At 40.1% G+C, this 20329-nt stretch overlaps 8 protein-coding genes and 1 long non-coding RNA gene across 10 annotated transcripts; 4 read left to right on the top strand and 5 right to left on the bottom strand.

The window, feature by feature from the left end:
- Position 1: 1 nt before the first annotated feature.
- LOC145702519 (uncharacterized) lies at positions 2-4325 on the bottom strand. 2 transcript variants are annotated; one of them, XM_081779788.1, is made up of 17 exons: positions 3945-4325; positions 3554-3614; positions 3372-3474; positions 3168-3331; positions 2965-3088; positions 2838-2918; positions 2666-2796; positions 1748-1952; positions 1641-1703; positions 1321-1418; positions 1064-1275; positions 950-1023; positions 822-905; positions 650-782; positions 494-603; positions 369-453; positions 2-267 (listed from the first exon to the last, which is right to left on the bottom strand). In XM_081779788.1, the coding sequence occupies exons 1-17, from the start codon at positions 4048-4050 to the stop codon at positions 251-253; spliced, it is 1851 nt and encodes a 616-aa protein (XP_081635914.1). In that variant the 5' UTR covers positions 4051-4325; the 3' UTR covers positions 2-250. The 2 variants fall into 2 exon arrangements, with proteins under 2 accessions (XP_081635914.1, XP_081635990.1); XM_081779864.1 differs by having other exon boundaries at positions 375-453; positions 3945-4315.
- Positions 4326-4449: 124 nt separating this feature from the next.
- On the top strand, positions 4450-5293 carry LOC145702879 (uncharacterized). The gene is made up of 3 exons (XM_081780206.1): positions 4450-4687; positions 4777-4997; positions 5043-5293. The coding sequence occupies exons 1-3, from the start codon at positions 4618-4620 to the stop codon at positions 5265-5267; spliced, it is 516 nt and encodes a 171-aa protein (XP_081636332.1). The 5' UTR covers positions 4450-4617; the 3' UTR covers positions 5268-5293.
- LOC145702978 (ubiquitin-conjugating enzyme E2 variant 2-like) lies at positions 5240-5919 on the top strand. Its single transcript, XM_081780317.1, has 4 exons — positions 5240-5385; positions 5430-5523; positions 5575-5680; positions 5727-5919. Exons 1-4 carry the CDS (start codon positions 5306-5308, stop codon positions 5864-5866), a joined length of 420 nt encoding a protein of 139 aa, XP_081636443.1. The 5' UTR covers positions 5240-5305; the 3' UTR covers positions 5867-5919.
- Positions 5920-5960: 41 nt separating this feature from the next.
- On the top strand, positions 5961-7077 carry LOC145702784 (uncharacterized). The gene is made up of 4 exons (XM_081780092.1): positions 5961-6311; positions 6356-6575; positions 6685-6816; positions 6858-7077. The coding sequence occupies exons 1-4, from the start codon at positions 6111-6113 to the stop codon at positions 6920-6922; spliced, it is 618 nt and encodes a 205-aa protein (XP_081636218.1). The 5' UTR covers positions 5961-6110; the 3' UTR covers positions 6923-7077.
- A 3641-nt stretch (positions 7078-10718) lies between these two features.
- On the bottom strand, positions 10719-11822 carry LOC145711001 (uncharacterized). The gene is made up of 3 exons (XM_081788716.1): positions 11503-11822; positions 11005-11460; positions 10719-10965 (listed from the first exon to the last, which is right to left on the bottom strand). Exons 1-3 carry the CDS (start codon positions 11769-11771, stop codon positions 10785-10787), a joined length of 906 nt encoding a protein of 301 aa, XP_081644842.1. The 5' UTR covers positions 11772-11822; the 3' UTR covers positions 10719-10784.
- A 60-nt stretch (positions 11823-11882) lies between these two features.
- On the bottom strand, positions 11883-13246 carry LOC145705286 (uncharacterized). Its single transcript, XM_081782746.1, has 2 exons — positions 13006-13246; positions 11883-12958 (listed from the first exon to the last, which is right to left on the bottom strand). Exons 1-2 carry the CDS (start codon positions 13244-13246, stop codon positions 11883-11885), a joined length of 1317 nt encoding a protein of 438 aa, XP_081638872.1.
- A 246-nt stretch (positions 13247-13492) lies between these two features.
- On the bottom strand, positions 13493-14495 carry LOC145711320 (uncharacterized). The gene is made up of 6 exons (XM_081789041.1): positions 14450-14495; positions 14236-14405; positions 14082-14191; positions 13789-14038; positions 13684-13744; positions 13493-13641 (listed from the first exon to the last, which is right to left on the bottom strand). The coding sequence occupies exons 1-6, from the start codon at positions 14493-14495 to the stop codon at positions 13493-13495; spliced, it is 786 nt and encodes a 261-aa protein (XP_081645167.1).
- A 1972-nt stretch (positions 14496-16467) lies between these two features.
- LOC145705276 (uncharacterized) lies at positions 16468-18391 on the top strand. The gene is made up of 5 exons (XM_081782735.1): positions 16468-16484; positions 16711-17045; positions 17092-17256; positions 17307-17842; positions 17970-18391. The coding sequence occupies exons 1-5, from the start codon at positions 16468-16470 to the stop codon at positions 18357-18359; spliced, it is 1443 nt and encodes a 480-aa protein (XP_081638861.1). The 3' UTR covers positions 18360-18391.
- Positions 18392-18500: 109 nt separating this feature from the next.
- On the bottom strand, positions 18501-18912 carry LOC145695572 (uncharacterized). The gene is made up of 3 exons (XR_014133752.1): positions 18839-18912; positions 18750-18797; positions 18501-18638 (listed from the first exon to the last, which is right to left on the bottom strand). It is a non-coding gene; the product is annotated as an uncharacterized LOC145695572 (long non-coding RNA).
- Positions 18913-20329: the final 1417 nt, after the last annotated feature.

Here is a 20329-nt window from a genome sequence, read left to right as displayed (position 1 = left end):
ATTCAATTCTGATTTTTTCTATATTTTGAATATTTTTTCAGAATAATAAAAAGCGGATCTTTGAAAGAAACACGCTCGTAAGAAACAGAAATATTCGAAAAAGAAACTTGGAAATCCTTCGCTTGGAGCGATTTTCCTCGTTGATTTTTTCGAAGTTCAATAAGCAAGGTCAAGAAGTTGAGAGAACAGTTCAACTTTAAGTTATTTTCAGTAATAGAAAGAGTGTTTTTTCACAAGAATTTATCCTTCGTTAGCTTTGTGGTCCACCTGAGTCTTGGGTCGATTTTAAAAAGATTTAAAAGATGTCGAAAAGCCCAGTAAGAACCTCTTAATACTTGGTTGTCAGAGTTTTTACGTAGTAAATCGACCCGGGCCTACAGTAAGCGGATTGTGAACGAAATGACTGCTAGTAGATCGACTAGGTTTTTGTTGAACAGGAGAAGATGATTCACCCTAAAATACTCTTCAAAAAGATGTCTCAAATGAAGCTCACCTTGAGCGCTCTTTCTTCTCGCTCCGCAGATCTGATCTGCTTCGCTATCACCGAGTCCAAGTTGGCGGCGATCATTCGCTTCGCCACCGTGGGATTCATCTCTGGCCTCACTAGATTTTTTTGTTAAAACGACAGCGAAGAAATGCTGGTTCAAACCGGCATTAGAAGATGCTTCCCATCGCTGCTCTTTAGCGACACTAGCGGCTTTTCTTCGAGAAACATCCGAAGATTTTGACAGTTCTCGGACACGGAACTCGCCGCTCCCGCCTCGAGCGAGAGCTTCTTCGCACTAGAATCGGGTGAAAAAGGAGATGAGAAAGATTTCTACCTGATTTTTAGATCTAAAGATCGCCAATGCATGAGTATCATCAATCCATCTAACGCTGAAGCCATCGTATGTCGTAGAAAATGCCTTGAAAATTAACGTTATCATGCAGTATGTAAAATGAAACGTACCGCAATAAGATCTCTTGTCCTCACTGATTTCGGAAAGTCGTATATTTCCAGCATATAATTCGGTATCACGATATCTAAATCAAAGTCAACGACCATCCTTTATGATCTACCGACCGTAAGAACGTTTCAAATTAAGCCCTAGAATAGAGATCTCCTCAAGAACGGAGTCCTCTATCTCATCATCTGCCCAGTCTCTATCCAAATCCTCGTCAGAAGTAAACTCGTAATCGTCGGCGAGTGTGAATGGCTTGGATGGAGGCGTTTCAGATCGAACTGGGGAGCGCTCGCGCGGCATATCCATCCTTGATTGGGGATTTTTCGTGAAGCTGAAATGAAGCGGAAGTAAAGGACCGACTAAGAGACGTCCTGACCTATTTCTTCTTGTCTTTCGATCCTGCTTGAAGCTACTGTAAGCAGGTCTTTCTTCTTCATTTTTCAACGCCATCGCTTTTTCTTTTCTCTCTCGATTCTAAAGAACGGGTTACTATTGGAAATTTTCCAGGTTCACAAATGTTAATATCCAAGTCGGTAGTAGGGGGCAGCCCGGGGCCTCCGGGAGCTCCCTAAGACGGAACAGAGGGGGCTTCGCCCCCCGGGAACCCCAAGTAACTACTACCTGTCTCCTTACCCTAGCCCCTAACCTAGAAAGGGTCCAACTGAACAGTCATTTTTCAAAAGAGAGGAAAATTACCTTTTGACGATCTTTTTCGTCCTCGGTTAGGTCACGCTTTTGGTCAGGTTTCGGTTGTTCAGGCTTAATAAAAAAGGGTAAAGGAAGTTGGGCATCTTGTTCGTTACCTTGCGATTTCTGAGATGCGGCGGTACATACGCAGGTCTCTGTACTTTAGGCTTGGAGTCGGTTTGTGAAGATGGAGATTGAACTTGAGAAGGTGGCGAGTAGGGCGCCTCATCAATGCTATCCGGCGGCGAGAAGCTCTCTTTTCGCTCCGAGAGTGGGACGAATTCTTTGAACGTACTCACGAATTGCGACAGGTCCGTGCTTCTAAAAGAGGTTTTTTTGCTTACTTCATTAGAACAAATCTGAAAAATACCGCGGAAAGTTTGCCTCACGCGGGTTTTCTCGAGGTTCATTCGAAAATACACGTCAAGCAAAATGTCAAGGTGACAATTTTCCATAAAAAAGCCACAAGAGTCAAATAAGAACTCCTAAAAATCAAGGTCGGGGGTAAACTTTGCATTATAAAAACAAGACGTGTTCCTTGAGACGTTTAAAAACCAATAAAATTGTACAAAAAATGCCGACTTCAAAAGATCTTCCTCGGAAAAAGGGCGCAGATAAGAAGAAAAGCCCAAAAGAAAAGCGAAAAAGAATACTTTCCTCGCCGAAAAACACGAGAAAAACAGCTTTTGATGATACTTTGGAAGCACTAGAGCGTTTTACCCAAAATCTTCACTACTACCACAACCCAAAAAACGTCATAAACAACGTGCAATTGAGCCCTAGAACTTCTCAAAGGATTGAGAAGGGATTCAAGATTGAAGAAGCGAATCAAAAACTCGCGATTCAACCGATTTGTAGAGGGATTAAAACTGAAAAAATTCAATTTGAAAAACATGTACGCTTTAATCTGCCACAAGAAGATTATCAAAAATTCGCGAACCATCAAAATGAGGCTCATGTTGAGGATCACGAACCTGTCTACGTGTAAATAGCTGCAGAGCTCTTTGTGTTTGACTGTAAATAAATTGTTTTACCTTTGAATCGGGACAGTTGGGCTTGAAGAGAGGGCGACGGGACTAGGCGCAGGAAGTGAATTTATCGTGTTGGGCAGCAGTTGACTGAGCAGCTCCGGCGGGAACGGCAGACGAGGAGTGAAAGAAGATGCCTGAAAATTTAATACCTATTTAAACGTTAGGAAGCTGTTACCTGTAGATTGAGAAGATTGTTTAGCTGTGGAACGGGCATTATGGGAACATGTGGGGAGCTGTTTGTGTTGGTGTTGAAAACCTGAAGAATTTAGCCTCAAAAGCAATCAACGGCGTCAAAAACTTACGGGAACAAAGGAAGGGGCGTGGGGATTGAGCTCGGGAACTCGCGAATACGCCGTAAGCAAGTTTTTCCGCGAAGTAAGCTGTGCTGCGAGCCGCTCGTCGACCGGCTTTTTTGCTTCAGCTCTTTGAATGAGTTTTTTGACTGGTCGAAAAAGCTAGAAAAACGGCGGTTTCAGGCGCAAAAGATCATTCAAAACTGTTCCTTGAACTCGGCGGTGCATAATTCGGCCTTCTTCTTGAGCTTGCCGAGTTGGAGTGTCCATTTTCTTGGCCGTTGTTCTTGAATTTCGCGGCGAAGCAGATCACAGGGCGTCTTCTAGCGCCCTCTCCGACCGAGAACGAGCATAATTTCGCGAAAAGCAGCACGGCCTTTGGAAGATGTAGAAATTGAAGCGGATGAGGAAGGTACCTGGTGGACGATGTATCGATGCCAGCCGCTAGAAGGCTCTAGAACGAGGGCATCTTCGGGGTGACTTTTATCGCGTTTTTCAAACTCGATTAGTTTCTCCAACTAGCTTTAGTAGGTCAAAAAAGGATCATGGAAGGATAATTTAAATATCATATTTAACGAAAACAATTTTGGACCGTGACAATTGATCAGCAAATGATAAGTCTTCCCCATAAAGCGTCGAGTCACTCATCCTTCCGACATCTAAAAACGAGAATTCATACCGTCATAAACGAAGTAGTTTTTCTATGAAAAACGGCCTCCCAAGTTGGGAGTCCCAACGATTCGGATATAAAGCTATTCAGAGTGGATTTTCGATAAACCTCCTTCGGTACCCTAACTTAGACTAATAATCAAAGCACTACAGTGGGTCCAGCTGATAACAAACATTCTCATCGAGATATTTGATTGGTTAACTCTTATTTCAACTATTTTGGCCAGGAAAAAGACCCCATACCACTAATTTTTGAAATTCAAATAATAAAAATGCTCCTTTGCGTTTGTAATTCAAATAAATGGGAAATTCTAGAGTACCTGTAGCAGGAATATCCCACCCCGATTTGGACCTTCTTCGACCTCCCCTTTTGCCCCTTGGTCTTCTACGGACTTTCTTTGTCCCGTTTTCTTTCTCTTTTGCCATTAAAATTAACAAAATTACCCATTTTAGCAGATAAAAATAAAGCAAATGTTCTAGAGATAGTCATAAAAATTCTGAACAGACAAATTTTTTTCTCTTGCAGAAAAAAAACTGTTGAATAAAATGGGATTACGCAATAGGGAGAAAAGGGTTGAAAACGGGTAGAATTGATTTTCGGAGAAAAAAGAAGAAATGAAGTGAAATTCGGCCAATCAGTGAGCGCGTTCGAGAACGAACCAATTTTATCGAAAATTGAAAAAAAAAAGTTGAAAAAGGGAAAGCTAAAAAAGGCTTTTGAGTACAGAGAAATTTTTTCAAAGAAAAACTGAGTTTTTAAACAGTTCTCTGATTGTGTAATTGCTTTCTAGAATCTTCGACCGAGAGAGAATTTTCTTTCTGAAAAATTACTTTTAACTTTTTTAGAAAGAAAAAATTGAGAAATCGGACGAAGAAAATGGTCGTTTGAGACAGAAGAAGAAAACAAAAGAGGCCTTGAATTCTTGTGAGAAATGAGATGAGACATCGGATGAGCTAACATTGGCGCGTTTTGGATAAATAAAGATTGTAATTATGGCTACCAGAAGAACCAGAAGAGAAAGGGCGAATAGGATGCCACAGGGCCATTATATTGGTCAGTTAGGTAGGAAGTCAAAGAATATTTAGTTTGAAAACAATATTATTAAACCCTAAGAAACCCCCAAGTTATCCTCATTACCCTCTTGATTCTAGCGCGCGCAGCCTGGTTCGCCTACCTGAGCCCAGACGATGTCGACGAGTTACTCTCCTGCGTTCGCGAGCATCGTACTCCTGACCCCTCTCGCTTTCCAGACGCCCGAGACGCAGCTTTGATTGATTTTCTGAAAATCATTCGAACTGCGCCGATTTATGTTCACTCGCCCATTGAAGACACGGATTGCTACCTGGTCGAGACGATCGACAATGAACTTTGGGTAAGCCCAGTTTTGCCCCGGTCTTTTTGAGCCGCTCTTCTTTAGATTCTCTGGCGGGGGACTCAAGCAACAACAGAAGATGGCTTCTCACTGCGCGATCTTTACAACGATCTTCGATTCCGACTAACTCGTTGCGATTTTCTTCCTGGAAACCGACTTCGTCTTCATGCTGGATTTCTTGGAAAATATTTAACTATGCGGCCGATTATTCTAAAAGGAATGGGTGTCTTTCTTTTTTCTTCATCTTTTTTGCCTTTTTTGAAGAAATAAGAAGCTGATGTTTTCTTTATCTAGAGTTTTATTGTTGAATGTCGTGTACGGTGCCTCGTAATTTTCGGTTGTTAGAGGAGCTCGAGGAGGGTCAAAAAGGAGGGGATGGAACTGTCAGGTACAGAGAAAGAAGCGTTCATCGTAACGGTATCTCTTCTTTAGCTGGGGCTTGGAAGATGATGATGATATGACCCTGACAAATTGGAACGGAACGATCCTTGGTCCAATGAAGACTCCCTTCGAAAATCGAATTTACGTAAGTAGTGAAGTTGAGGCTCTACCTCGTCTTAATATTGTCTCATTTTAGTGCTTGAAAATCCACTGCGGCCAGAACTACCCCTCGCAGCCTCCAGTCGTCACCTTTGTCAATCGAATCAACCTCCCTTGCGTCAATGATAAGAGTGGAAACATCGGTAATAACTACTCAAATCCTCTACCTTTCTTATTTTTGCTTTCAAGACATCAACAAAATCAGCTCCTTGCGGCCGTGGAACTCCAGCTACTCGATGAAAACGGTCCTCGGCGAGGTCCGGCGGCAAATGACAGATCGCACCGTCTTCAAACTGAAACAGCCGCCAGAGGGCTCTTCCTTCATGTAATCATAGTTCAAAAGATACCTCCTCTTAGGCTAAATTAAAACTGCTAAAAAGCACCTGTCGATCCTCATGCCTTCCGTTCCTAGAATGCATGATTATTTCGGATGCGCTCTACTCTCAATCCAATACGGTATTGGCAATACCATTCCTTTGACACCCATTGAAAGCCATTTCGAAGTACCTTTCTCAATCAGAAAACTCCTTGACCGTGCGATGTTGCGGCCATTCTCTTGGTGGAGCGATAGCGATGATAAACGCGGCCGACTTATGCATTCAAAACGAAATCCTTTGGAACGACAACCTTACTGTCGCTTGCTGTACCTTCGGCGCGCCAGCAGCGGGGAATAGGGCATTCGCAGATTTCTTCAATTTCTACGTGAAGAATTCGACAAGAGTGACGATTCAAGACGACCCGATTACCTATCTGCCATGTTTTCCTTGGTTTACGGTTAGACATTTACAGAATTTTCCTGATATAATCCTATTCTACAGCATGTTAAAGGCGATTTATGCGTCTTCGAGTCCGCAAGTGTCTTTCACTGGGTTTTGTCCTTCGCTTTCAAGGGGATCCTGAACCACCACATGGTCAAGTACATCCACGGCTCTGATTGTCACGATGGAAAACGACTGCCGCTTCCGTCAGAGACAACTACAGTCATGATGATTGAAGGAATCGTGAAAACTATCATCGTTTACGCTGTTATTCTTATAGGAAAGGGTTGAAAGTAGTTCAAGTTCTGAATCATTTACAGAATCGGCAGATCATGTCATTATTTGAGGGCGTATTTCTAGGTATTTGGTCCTTTTCAACCCTGTGGAAGTTGCAAATATGGACAGATTCTCTATCCTGCTCTACATTCTTTTCTTTGTTTTCGACATTTTCGACAACCATTTTGCCTCGTTGAAAAAATACCTCAGAAGTTATTTACGCGGTGCCTCCTATATTCCTTCAGGTACTTTCCCTCAATCCTCCCCTTCTTTACTCCTCTTTAAGATACCTATCTCGTCCGACAAGAACGGTCTTCTAGACTTATCCCTGTTTCATCCAGCCATCTTTGACCATCTCAACGCAACAGCTGTTTTTCAAAGATGCTTTTTCTTGCCTCACTATCTTCAACACTAGAATTTTGCTATTCTTATCAATCCTGGTTAAAGACATGTTTCAAACTGAATTCGTTCCAGTTCTAAGTTCAAGAAACAGGAACCAAATAAAACTAGAATTCAACATTTCAAACAGACACGCGTTTTTTACAAAAACAAGCATTGGAACTAAAATTTATTCAGTAAAGCAGGGTTAGGGCAATTTGATAATTTTTTATGAGGATTCCACGAACAATTTTGATATGATTTATAAATTATAATCCATTCGGAGTTCTAACTATTTAAAAACGATTTTTTTGATCATTTGATCATGTGCTCTTTTTAACTATATATTAACTTGATCATTTGACATAACGTCTTCGTCTTCTATCGGATCCGCTATTTGTTGCCGGTCATTTTCTACGCTCCCAGTTGCACTCGTTGCTGGATTATCATTCGGGTCTTGTTGAAATGGGAAAGCTTCTAACTGATGGAGCTTCAAGAGACCTCCTTAGAGTTAGCAAATCTTAAATTTAGGTAAAAATTTAAAGAGCAGAATTATCCAATCACTTTTCAAAGCAGTTATCTTGAAACTTCCCTGAACCGAACTTTCAGAAACCTCCATACCAGTGTCCTCTTCTATATCTTCGAGAACAGGTCCAGAGGGATTTTCAAGGACCCAACTCTCTGGGTCTGGGCTTGAGAAGCCGCTCTGGAATGTTGAACCTAAAGACGAAATGGGGCTACCAGTATTACGGCGAATTTGAGCCACTTCATTTTCGATGGATGTTATCCTTTGAGAAATATTTTGAATATTTTGCGTTGTTTCTTCTTTAAATTGTCGGTTTTCCTGACGCATTTCTTCTAAATTGTTAATGACGGCCTCTAACTGATTGGAATTCTCAGACATCCTGGTGTAGTATTTGAATATCTCTTTACATTGGCAAAAGGTTAACGGTTCTGTTTGACTGACGCACATCGTTAATTTTTTTACGAGAAGTTATCACACGAGCACGCGGGGCGAAAATTGCTCTCAAACGGTTTAACTCGTAATTAACTATTTTCAACGAACGCGTGAAATTTCTGACTCTGACCTGTTTTACTGAATAAATATCGAGGAAAATTTTTCGAGCCTTGACCCTATGATAAGATTGCCAAGCCTGCTTAGTTAAATCGCACGAGCAGTGATTCATCAATGGATTTTATTCAAAAGAAATATTCGTTATCTTGAAATAAGGTTGCAGTTATGAAGTATTAGTATCATTCCGATGAAGATCGCGTTCAAGAGCCGAGATCCTATCAGATAGATTATTTATATTGCTTCTTATTTCTCTTCGAAAGCTTAGGTTTTCTCCACGCATATCATCAATTCTATCCATTAAGTCTTGCCAATCAGGCATTTTGCTGTTTTCTTAAATTTCTTCACTTTGGCAAAAGCTTGAGGTTAACGGTCTTCTCTTCACTGATTCGCATCGTAAATATTTTTTATGACCATAGCACGAGGTTATCATTAAGGTCTACTCATTTCTGTTACTCGAATCGACCTACCTCTTGATGGTAGATGTCAATATTTCTTATCATAGTTCTTTTAATAATATCTCGGCTCAGAATCTTTTGAGGAAGTATTATATTTTTAACGCGTGAGCGCACGGCGCCCCGAACTCGGGGCAGAGCCCCTTATCCACAATTTTCTCCTACTTTTCGTGAACAATAATTTTCGAGACCCCGTCTTTATGGGGCTCAAATTTTGCGAGAAAAACGATTTTAAGGTCGAAAAAATTTTTCTGAACATTTTTGATTTTAGTATTGAGACGAAAAGTCAACATTGGGCAAAAACACACAATAATTCTAAGATTTTCTTATTTTCTTCATAAAAACTTGTCAAACTCTTATATTTACTAAAACCCGAATCTTTACCGGAGAAACAAAAGTTTAGATTTACAAAGAGTTTTTATATTTCTCAGTTTTTGCAACCATAAAACTCTTAGAATGGATACTTTAGTTATTATCGGATTCAAGTCGGCTTAACTTTTGATATTACTATTTTTCACTTTAAAAATTGTTTATAAGTTTCTAATAGTACTTGCTTAAGTGTTATTTTGATTTAAGAGTAGATTTATTTTGCGTAGTATGGAAAAATGTTTCGGTAAAAGCGACCGAAATATAAATCACTTTCGAGGGGTCAAATATGATAAATATTTCGGCAGGCAGCCGAAAGAATTATACAAATAAGACCCGTTTTTAGGAAAAATATTTCGGTACGAGCCGAAACAAAAATCAGAATTTGATGTCTTTTGAGCAATAAAATTTCGGTAGGTTTTTCCATTATCATCCTGATTTGCGCTGGTATGTGCATTCAATGAGTGTGCCTTATCAATTTTCACCTCAAAAATCTCGAGTTATTTTCTGTTCTCATATTCAGAAGATCATCTCTGGGTTCATTCTTTATTTCGCAAAAATGAAGTAAGCCGATGATAAAAAAACGTAATCTTGCTAAAATTTTGCTAAAATAAAGGTTAGGGTTAGGGGGCACCTGCAAAAATGACGGAACAAATTACCCGAGGGGGATAGGCTAGGGTTCGTTAGGGTTACTGAAAGTAACCCTAAGTAACCCTAGACTAGACCCCGGCATCTTAGGACCTAAGGGGCGAAGCCCCGTGGTCGGGGGAACTTAGATTCTTTGATTTCGGTAGCCTGCCGAAATATTTTTATGACAACAGTGGAAAAAAGTGAAAAAAGTTTCGGCTGTTACCGAAATATTAATCAGAAAATAAGCTCACCATATTTCGGCAGTTTTACCGAAACATTTTTCCATACTACCTTATTTTGCGCTAGAACAGTAAAAGGGGGTTGCCCCGAGTTCGGGCCGCCGTGCGCTCACCGGGAAAAAAATTTTGTGCGCTCGCGCGTTAAGTAAAGCCTTACTATCTTCAACACTAGAATTTTGCTATTCTTATCAATCCTCGTTCAAAACATGTTTCAAACTGAATTCGTTCCAGTTCTAAGTTCAAGAAACAGGAACCAAGTAAATAATTGAAACGAGAAAGATTTTTGTCACGAATGAGCAAATACTGTATTAAATTTTGTCCATTGAATTTTAGCAATAATTTATTGAAAAAAACAGATAAAAAATGACCATTTATAAAAATTATTTCGGTCTTCGGAATTTTCTTGATCCATGAGTTCGGATCTTCGCCGGAACTGTCCTCGTGGGTCGAAATTTGGATCTTCTTCGAACTCAAGAGCATCAAACCTAGCGCGATTTACCGACTGAACTTCTATGTTCTCAGGAATCATTTCAGGGACGGCGTCTGGAATATTTTGCGGACTGCTGAAATTTCGTTCGAATGTTGAAGAGCTCCACGGACTATCTCTGTCACGGCGAAGCTGAGCTATTTCTTCTCTGATACTTGCCTGAGCTTCCTCTACTCTATTGATTCTTTCGGATAGCTCTCGTGTCTCTTGCCTTATCAATTCGACATTTTGGCGGTTTTCTTCACGCATTTGTTGAACATTTTGCGCTGTTTGTTGGTTTTCTTGTCTTATTTGTCGCATAGTTCTCATAATTATTTCAAGAGGGTTTTCAGAAGAGTTATTCGGCATTTTTTGCTTTGTATGCGCTTTTAGAGCGAATTTCTTACGAGGCACTTTTACGACTCCGAATAACTTGATTCATTTTGTCAATACGGTTTGGAGTCCAAACTTTGGACAATACGTTATTTAATCGTTTACATAACTCTTGAAATCGAGATAGGCTGTTTCAAATAGCGAGAGATAAAAGAATAAATTTTATTGTAGAAAATCAAGGATCAGCTGCAAGACAGAGAATTTCAGGTTTTTCTCAAACAGTAAAGATTGGTTCTTTGCAAATTCCAGAACCGTCCGTCAAAAGGGCGTTATAACCTGCGCATGGGTTCGGACATTTTTCAATAAAGTCAAAGGGTTCAGAAGTTTGGACATCACTGCAAGTATGAAGACTTAATCGATCTTGATTTTGTCGGCAGGTGCAGAAGTGATCAGGGCTAGACAGGGTCAGTTAGAATAAGTAATAAAGAACTTACGCAAAGAATGCGCCGATTTCAAAACAGCATTGCGGGTAAGCAGAATTTCCAGGAAGACAATTAGCCGGATCAACTCTCGCGCATCTTGAACTTAACGGATTCCTTCCATGACAATAGCACGGATCTTCGACGTGATAGCTGAATCCGCTATTGCAGCAGCTCGGATCAATGATTCCTTTTACCGCGCTGCAAGACTCTCGCCCATAGAATTTTCCAGTGTGATGGTAAATGTAGTGCCCGAGAAATTCCTTGACATCGTTGGCGGATTCGATTCTTTCAGGAGCAAGTTGGAAACAGTCGGAATTCATTGAGTCAGAAATCGTGTCTTTGTTGGCAAAGTCGAACTTTAGCCCAGTGCAGCAGTCAGGGAAGCAGAAGTCTGTTGATTTGCAATAGTCTGTGATTCCTTTGCACGCTAGACTGTCTGTCTCATCGACGCAGGGGTCATAATTTATTCTTATCGGATAGTTAAAAAAAATAAATCGAAAAAATACTTACGCGATTCCGCACTCACTATCTTTTCGAAATTTGAATCCGAAAACTCTTTCAACTTCCAGACAGCAAGACTTCTTCTCTTCCACCGTTTTATCGTTAGTCAAACAATGAGAATATCCACAATCTCTCTTGTGATTTGAGCTTGATGTTTCATCTACGTCTTTGCAGTATTTACAATCAGAGTGTCCACCGGAGGAGCTGTCACAGCATCCACCAAAGAATTGATCTGCTGTTTTGCAGTTATTGAACTGCTTGCAAGTTGATGGTGTCATGTCAGTCTCTTGGTTTTCGTTGTATTTTCTCCATGTTCTTGTGAAAGAATAGGAACTTTCAAGATTTTTGCAACAGTCTAAAATGATGACTCAAACAAAAAAAAACAGCATTTACTTACTGTATTTCGCATCGAGATCTTTTTCATCTTTACAGGAAGCGTCCCAAACCAGCGCTCCGTTTTCTTTTTTACAGTATCCATTTCTGCTCTGCCCAAGGACATCACAATAGTAATTTTTTTGATCAGAAATTTCCAGATCAAGAGTATTCGCGCGATACTGGCACTGACTTGGTGGCAGATTTTTGTCAAAACCACAGCTGGCATCGTCAAATCTATTGATACACCAGCAATCTCCATCTTGACCGTCCGTGTATTTTGACTCAAATTGCTCGCAGCAAAGAGGAAAGGAAGCAGATTTCTTGTTGCAATAAATTTCCGATTCTTCATAAGCGCAGCTATTTATTTCAATGATTTCGTTTGTTGATTCTTCATATCTTGCAGTTTCGTTTTGAAAAGTCGAAAATCGAATCTTGCAAGCCAAAAGACCACCGACCAGAGTCAAGCCTGTTTCCAAGCATGTCGTATCAGTCGACTCAACCACCAGATCAATTTTTCCCGTCGATACTTCTCTGTAGCGAGCTATTTGAACAAGCATATTCATGATGTTCTTCCGCGAGTCGGTCGTATTAAATACCACTGAGGAAACGTAAAATGGCTCGTGGGAAATTTCAGTATCATCGACGACGAAAATATATGGCTCGCCAATCATCCTGTCTTGGTAATTCCAGTAAAGACTTTCCTTCGTCGGTTTGGTATAGCTGCCTTCGAGGGTTTCCGCGGCGAATTGCATTGATTGGTCAAGATAAATATCGGTAGAATTGCTTCGAAAATACAGCTCTACTTCTAGGGAGCACTCGTCTTGGACGTATTTGAGGCCAAGGAAACCAGTCGCGCCAAAAAAAGCAGCCGTAATCGACAAAATCAAAGTTCCACTGAGAAACATTCGAAAAGTGATTGCGCGCCCGCGGCGTCTCGTGCAAATATCAAGGATAAATGCGATAAGAAAGCCGCAGATGAAGACCAGGGTAATTGCGAAAAGGAAGAGGTTCATGTAGACGCCAGCTTTGAAGATGTTGAAGGTTTTCTCAGTTGGTTCATCTTCGCAGTAGACTGCGAGAATCAGGGAGCCTTAGATTTTTCCTTAGAGGAAGATTTCATCATCTGAGTTCGTTTACCTGCAATAAGCGATATTACACCCAAAATCGAGATCCCACCACTAGCAGGAGCATCACCGACGTTGTCCTTGTTTTCCTCCGAAAGTCTTCTGTTAATAAAAAAGGTAAGCAGCTTCACGCCAGCGAGCGAAACTTGAATCGCTGCAAAAATCATAAAAATCCACAAATCATCTTTGAAAGCCGGCTTTGCACAAAAAATAAAAGCATCGTGCCACGAGTTAATTTCGCGGACAGAGCTCATTTTTCTTGCTCTCAAAAAATGCTGACTCTGGGAAAATTTGCGCATTTATATACGGCTTCTAGCACTTCTCCTAGTAACAGAGTTAATATTTAATACACTCAAGCCGTAAAATTTATGTCACTTGCCAAATCTGGACCGATTATTAGTACATCCGTAAGTATCTTTTTGAGCATTTCGGCAAATATTTCGGCATACAGCAAACGATCAGAAATAAAAAAAAATAATCAGAGGCAATTTTAAAGCGTTCTAGAGTAAATTTATTCCCAAGAAAAACAGGAGACTTGAAAAAACAGAAATTATAATTGCAGAATTCTGAGGAATATTCGTCAAATCTTTCTGGCCAATTTGGCTTGCTCGTTGATTCCAGTTGTCCGGGTGATGATTTGTCATGTGATCTAAGAAACAATCAAAAACCATCAATAAAAATTTCAATTTACTCAAGTCGTCCAAGTCATGTTCTTTCCAGATGATCACTTTTTCGCGCTGCGTCTTTGCGTACTGAAAATCGTCAAAAAAAGTAGGAAAAAAAAGATAAAACAAACATGATAACCAGCTCTTGGGCCTGGCCAGTTCGACCAAGCGGCGTATTTTGGATCATCTTTTTGCTTCTGTACTTCAGCTTCGCCGTCGAAAATTTTGCCCCGCGCCGACATGACCCAGTACTCTTGATTCTTCTTGATTTCGATGCATTTGCTGCATCCTTCGGGGCGCTTGAGACTTCGACTCCAGCGGGGCTTGCCGTCGGGATGCGAAGATCCGGGCGTCCTTGTCCAGTGGCTCATCGCGTCATCGCTAAATACCGGTTTTAGATTATTTTCTTTTAGGATTTTTTTACTCGTAACTTGGACGGCCAATTTTTTCAATTCCGAAGTAGGTCCAAATTGATCCCAAATATTTTTCACCGGCATGTTTTGATCCTCCATCCCAAATCATAAGCTCAGCGTTCTGAAAAAAGCTCACTCAGGTTTCTACTCAGGTTTTCGAGATACCGTCATGGTCTTGGTGTGGTAGCTCTCGTCGTGAGTGTAATTATTCCATCCGATTCCAAGATAATACGGCATCGGGTCAAGATCCTCCAGGATAAAAGTAATTGTCCCTGCTTGTTCATCGATTTCGTACCCGAAGCCTTCTGATGAAGGAAACCAAGCATCGCGCCCGTCTAAATTCCCTAGTAAACCTTGCTTACAAAAGAAGAAAACTCACTCATCAGCGAGAAAACAGCATGAAAATGGATCAGGAACAAAATCATCTTTATCTCTTTGACTCGCTTTTGAGCTGGAAAAAAAGAGACGCCGGATTTCTTTTGAAATGGCAGAGGATTAGGATTTTAACGACGCTCAAAAAGAGGGAAATCTTTCTCACAGGAAAGGGTTAGGGTTAGGGTTAATATGAATATTTTGAGTCTCATAACAATTTTATTAAAAAAGAAAAGAAACAGTTTTTGATCAAATTTCTTGACAGCTCAATATCTGAGAATTCTTGAGCTAAAAAGAACGGAAAGAGGCAATCGCGTCTGTCGGAAATCTACAAAAAAGATGTTGAATTCGACTCTTTCAGTAAGCTATTTAGCATCTTTTGATTTCCTGCCTTTTGGACTAGCTCGGTTATAAGCGTTGTCGAAGCACTCGTTGGAAAGCTCCAGGTCGAAATTGGCGGCTCTGAGGCAGGAATACAGGTCGACGCCTAAAATGAGGTAAAGAGTCGGATGTTTGTTCTTGAACCTGTTTGAGCAAAAACAAGAGAGGAAGAAAGAACAATCATATTTTTAAAAAATCGCATTTTCAAAGAATTTCTTTTCCCTCTCCTTATTTTCACCAGCTTTATATACTCCCCTTTGTGTAATGAAACCTGCCACTGTACAGTAAATATTTATGAAAAAATAAGGCTACTGTTCATCAACATGTCTTCATCCCGATAGCTTCATAATAAGCAGCACTTGCGGATACAGTATTCATTTTTAATCACGAGCCAGGATGACTGGAGTACATTTGGATATGATGTATTTTTTTTCTCGATGATCAAAGTTCATGATTCTTCATTCAAGCCTGGATAGCTGTTTTTGCTTCTTGAATTCCTGAATTGCATAATTTTTGGGAAATAAGCAGATGAAGTCTTCTGAAAAAATGGGGCCATCGAAAATATATATCGAGTAAATATTTTGTTATTTCACGGTATAAAATGTGCGGAAATAGCGTTCACGAAAAATGAGGGCAGTTTTTGTAGAGAATCGTTTTCATGAGGTAAGATTTTAAGAGAAAATCAACAATGCTAATTTCGATAATTTTTTATCGGAGAGTTCAGCAAAAAAATTGGTCGATACTGAATATGTAACGAATGTAACGAATGTAACGAATGTAACGAGTTTGCTGACAATGTAACGAAAACGAAGACATGTTGTTTTTTATTAGCTGATTCTAGAAACTGTTTCTAAAGAGCGATCTTGGGGAATTTTACTAAATACAACAATTTAACATACCCAAAATAGCAAAAAAAAGCCAAAAAGGATACAGAATAGCATAAATATGGTAGATTCGTTTTCCATACCCGCTCTGAATGATTCAAAACGCCCGCTCCGCGGGTAAAAATATAGGAAACTCAAGGGGGTGAAATTAGAAAAACAAAAAATCTCTAGAATTTTACTGACAATGTAACGAGAAAAAGACATGTTTATGAGTTTTCGTTACATTCGTTACATTCGTTACATATTCAGTACCGTCGAAAAAATTTGTGGTCATTGACGATTGTTGAAGACTGTCTCCAACAGAACAAATAGTTCGTATTACAACGACCCTCCGCTAGAGTTCAATGGGTTCGGCAGACTGCTGCCCAGGACATTCTATTCTGTAGATTTCATCATAAGTTTGACCTCTTAGCGGATCGCACCATGAAAAAGCCCTGAGGCAAATATAGAGGGTATGAGATTTTTACGCCAACGATGACGTAACATTTCTCCGTTTTTACATTCGGGCTCACTTTTTTCAACATAAAATCTCTTCTCGAATCTTCGCTCAATTTTTAATCAGGCCTGGGCTATGCGGAGGGTTGCTCAGGACAGACGTAATGGACAGAGACGGAATAGTCCAGACCGACTTAGATTGAGCCGGTTTTGGCTATATAAAGAAAACTTGAAGAGATAGAAAGTTCACTTGAGAAAATCTTGAGACAGAAAATAACTTTTGAAAAAAAAAATTTCTTCAAAGTAAAATTTTTTTATATTAAAAATGGTGATTATCAACAGGTAAGCAAGAATTTTTGACTTCGACAAAAATCGTTTTTTTCGGGTCGACACCCTTAATTTTAAAAATATTTTTGCATTTTTAAAAATATTTTTAATTTTTTTCGGTTTTTTCAAAATATTTTTAAATTTTTTTGCGTTTTTTCAAAATTTTTTGCCTTTTTTCAAAATATTTTTAAATTTTGACTCTTATGAAAGATTTCGACGTGAAAATTCAACTATTTTTCAGCAACGAAAAACACATCGGCATCATCGGCGGCGGCGTCGGTGGCACCACCGCTGCGATCCGCCTCGCCGAGAAGGGCTTCAAAGTGTCGCTCTTTGAAAAGTCATCATCGTTGGTAAACGGCCCTCCCTTTTGCCACCTGCACGCGGGCGGCAACATGTACCGCGAGATCTCAGAAGACCAGTGCGTGCAACTCCTGCACGAGTGCATCCGAACGGTGCGAATGTACAAGCATGTGTTGAATCATAGACCGACTTGTATTGTGATTCCAAAGAGAGATCCTGGCCAACCGGAGACGATCCTAAAACGGTTGGAAATGCTTCAGACGCTTTACAACAGTAAGTTCGTTTTTCAAAGCCACCCTCTTATTTATCATATTTCTAGAGCTCGTAAACGTCGATCCCGAAAACATGGTCCTTGGAGACCCAAGCGACTACTACCAAGTTTTCACGAAAGCAGACTGCGAAGCTCTCAGATCCGAAGAAATACCAATTGAGCCCGCAAATCTCACAGATTGGCTCATTCCCGTCGTCAAAAATGTAGATCTCGGTAAGTCGATCAAATCCTGAAATCCTTGATAATCAATGTTTTAATTTAAGATCAGTTGAAGTTCCCTCTTGTCATGGTGAACGAGCTCGGCTGGAGCATTCCCCGCCAAGCTGCCAGTGCTACTTTGGCGCTGTCGAAGCTACCGTCCGCCCGGGTGTTCTGCTCGACCACCGTCGATGACGTCATCGCGCACGAAGATGGGACGTACACCATCTCCCATGGAGAGGAGGAAACTCACGTGGATTATTTGATCAACGCTTGCGGCTACAAAACCGGCAGCATCGACGATTTCTGTCAAGTCAAAACGGATCGCTTGGTCGAATTCAAAGCCGCCTATCTTTGCCAATGGAACCAGCCAGGATTGTGGCCGGAGATCGTTTTCCACGGCCCGAGAGGAACACCGATCGGCATGGCCCAGTACACGCCGTATGCAGATGGGGTGATTCAGATTCATGGAATGACGGAGAAAGTGACCTTGTTTAAAAACGGACTTGTAAAGTCGACGGAAGAATCGAGTCAACCGAAGTTGGATGAAAAGTTTGAAACGAAGATCAATTCTGGTTGGACCAAAGCGGATGTTTTTAAGGTAACTAGTCAATAATATAATATAATATAATATAATATAATATAATATAATATAATATAATATAATATAATATAATATAATATAATATAATATAATATAATATAATATAATATAAAAATCTTTCTAGAGAACACAACGGTCAATCGAACACATGCGAACATTCATCCCCTATTTCGACGCGAAACCTGTCGACTCTCAACCCCTTTTCGGCGCCCAACAGATTCCCGGAAAGAACGCCACCCTGCGAGCAGCTTCAGTCAGCTTCGAGCGACCAACTTACGCTAGAATCGAAATCGTCAAAGCTTCAAGTGCGATTTCTGCAGCAGATGCGATCGTCGATCACGTGAACGAGGCCTTTGAGGCTAAGACGGAACAAGAGTGTCAGCCAGTTGAAGAACTTTGTCCGGTAACAGGGGCGCTGAAGGAAGATGAAGTGCTGGAGAAAGCGCTCGAAATCTGCGAAATGAGAAGATTGCCAAATAGTCTAGCCAAATTTTACAACTCCCAAAGCTTTTAATTCATATTTAATAAATGTCTGTTGTCATCGTCTTCATCGTCTCTTTCTATTTTCAAATTTTAAATCAAGCTAAATTTTTTTTTTCAAATTTCGATTTTACTCCAAGAATTATCAAAATAACAGGTGAATTACAGTAACATATCAGAAACGTCTCGTGTGCTGAGAAAAAAGGTCCAGAGTCAATAAAAATGAACAAAAAAAAATATGAGAAAACAAAATTTTGGACCTAAAAACTTGAGCTAAAACGTTGCATTTCTCCGCTCAGGCCTGTGCTTCTCGCTGAAAAGGATTGTTATTTTCGTTCAAAAAAGCAGATAATATATTTTTTTGATTAGTTGTTTCTATTAACATTGTTTCTGAAGATGTTTTTCAACTCAAACTTTGGTTCACCTGTGCGGCTGTTTTTCCTCCTCGACCGAAGTTTTATGCGAATATGGACTGAAAGAATGACTGTCAGACTCTAGACAAGAATAACTTACAGCATTTGAATGAAAAAGTCTGTCGAGGTCCTCTTCTCATTTTTGGGTCTCGTTCTTCCAGCGCCTTGTCCATTTGAGCTTATTTTTGGGTCGAAAACTCTACCTACGCGAATACTTGTCTAGCAGACATGAAGGACCCATTCCTACCATGCACTGAGTTCTTCGGAGACAGCATCTAAAAACTCATCAACCTAGCGGAAAACAGCATAAAGTACCTTTGGCAAAAACAATATCTTTTCACAGCATGAACCATATTTTCTCTCTTTTTCGAAAATCTCGAGAAGCCCGATATCAAGAAACCAAAAAAATCTGATGAAAACCAACGCTTCAAAAATCACAAATTTCAACATCGAATTAAGGCGCGCGTGACATTAATTTATTCGAGTTGATGAAAAATTCGATAACTGGATTTGTAGCATAGACTCTGATCTTCCATACTGCCCATGAATTTGATGAAAACAAGCTTTCTACCCGGCTTGTATTTTAGCTTAAATGTCAAACAGGTTAGCGGGATATTGTGGCAGATAGAAAAAAGGAGAGGTCTTTCCGAATTTTTAGATATTTTTTCATTTAAAATGGAGAGAAAATCATTGCTAACCGGCAAGGTTTGGGGACTCAAGGGGGTTGACATCAAAAAACGCGATTTCTTAGATGATTTTTCTTACTTAAATTTCACTTACTTTCTTCTCTAAGAATCCCTCCGTCAAGTGATATTGACTTTTTTCAAACAAGAATATCGGATTGATCCCCTCAAGATTTTTGAAATATTTTTTGACCAGTTTGCAGCTCGATAGTTTGTGGAGGGCAACACAAGGAAAACACGCTCGTTCACCCCTTAAGGGTGTCGCGACGATATGTTAACGTGAAATCGAGATTCCGCTTCTGGGAAGCCTCGATCTTGATGTCTACCCCCTAAAGGAACTCGAAGAACAAGTGCGAGCAGAATGCCCAAGGGTTTACCTTTCCCTCTCGAATGAAAGATGGAAGCAAATTCAAAACGCTCAGAAAAGGAATAAAAGAAGATCGGAAACACCCATCGCTGGAAAACCAGACGATTGGATCGACGAAATAATTTTACGAGAAATGAACCTATTCGAAGAAAAAACTAAGTCGGAAACTGTCAAGACGAAGAAAACCAAAAGCTTCTTCAAAAAATTGTTCAGCAAAAGAATTGAATAAAACAACATTTATTATAAATTCTTTTCTAATTTTCATTTCTCATCGCTTCTTCTTCAGGTAGCCTTGTTTCATCATTATTGCAAATGGAGAATAGCCAGTTGCTAGAAGATATCTTACTAAAGCAATGAGCGAGGAAAGATCTTAAGGGAGACTCCCTTAGGGAGTAGACGTCGATAAAGCCAATTTTCCTAAAGCCTTTGTTTTTCTTGAGAATTAAGGGTGTCCCCTTAACAATTTTCTTGAAAATTTAGTTTATCGACGTCTACCGCCTTAAGAATTCTTACAGCTTGCTGAACTGTGCATATTTCTATC

Source organism: Oikopleura dioica, chromosome 1, assembly GCF_907165135.1.
Source record: "Oikopleura dioica chromosome 1, OKI2018_I68_1.0, whole genome shotgun sequence".
NCBI lineage: Eukaryota > Metazoa > Chordata > Appendicularia > Copelata > Oikopleuridae > Oikopleura > Oikopleura dioica.
Note: the sequence above shows the minus strand (reverse complement) of the source record. Positions and strands in the feature narration are given on the sequence as shown.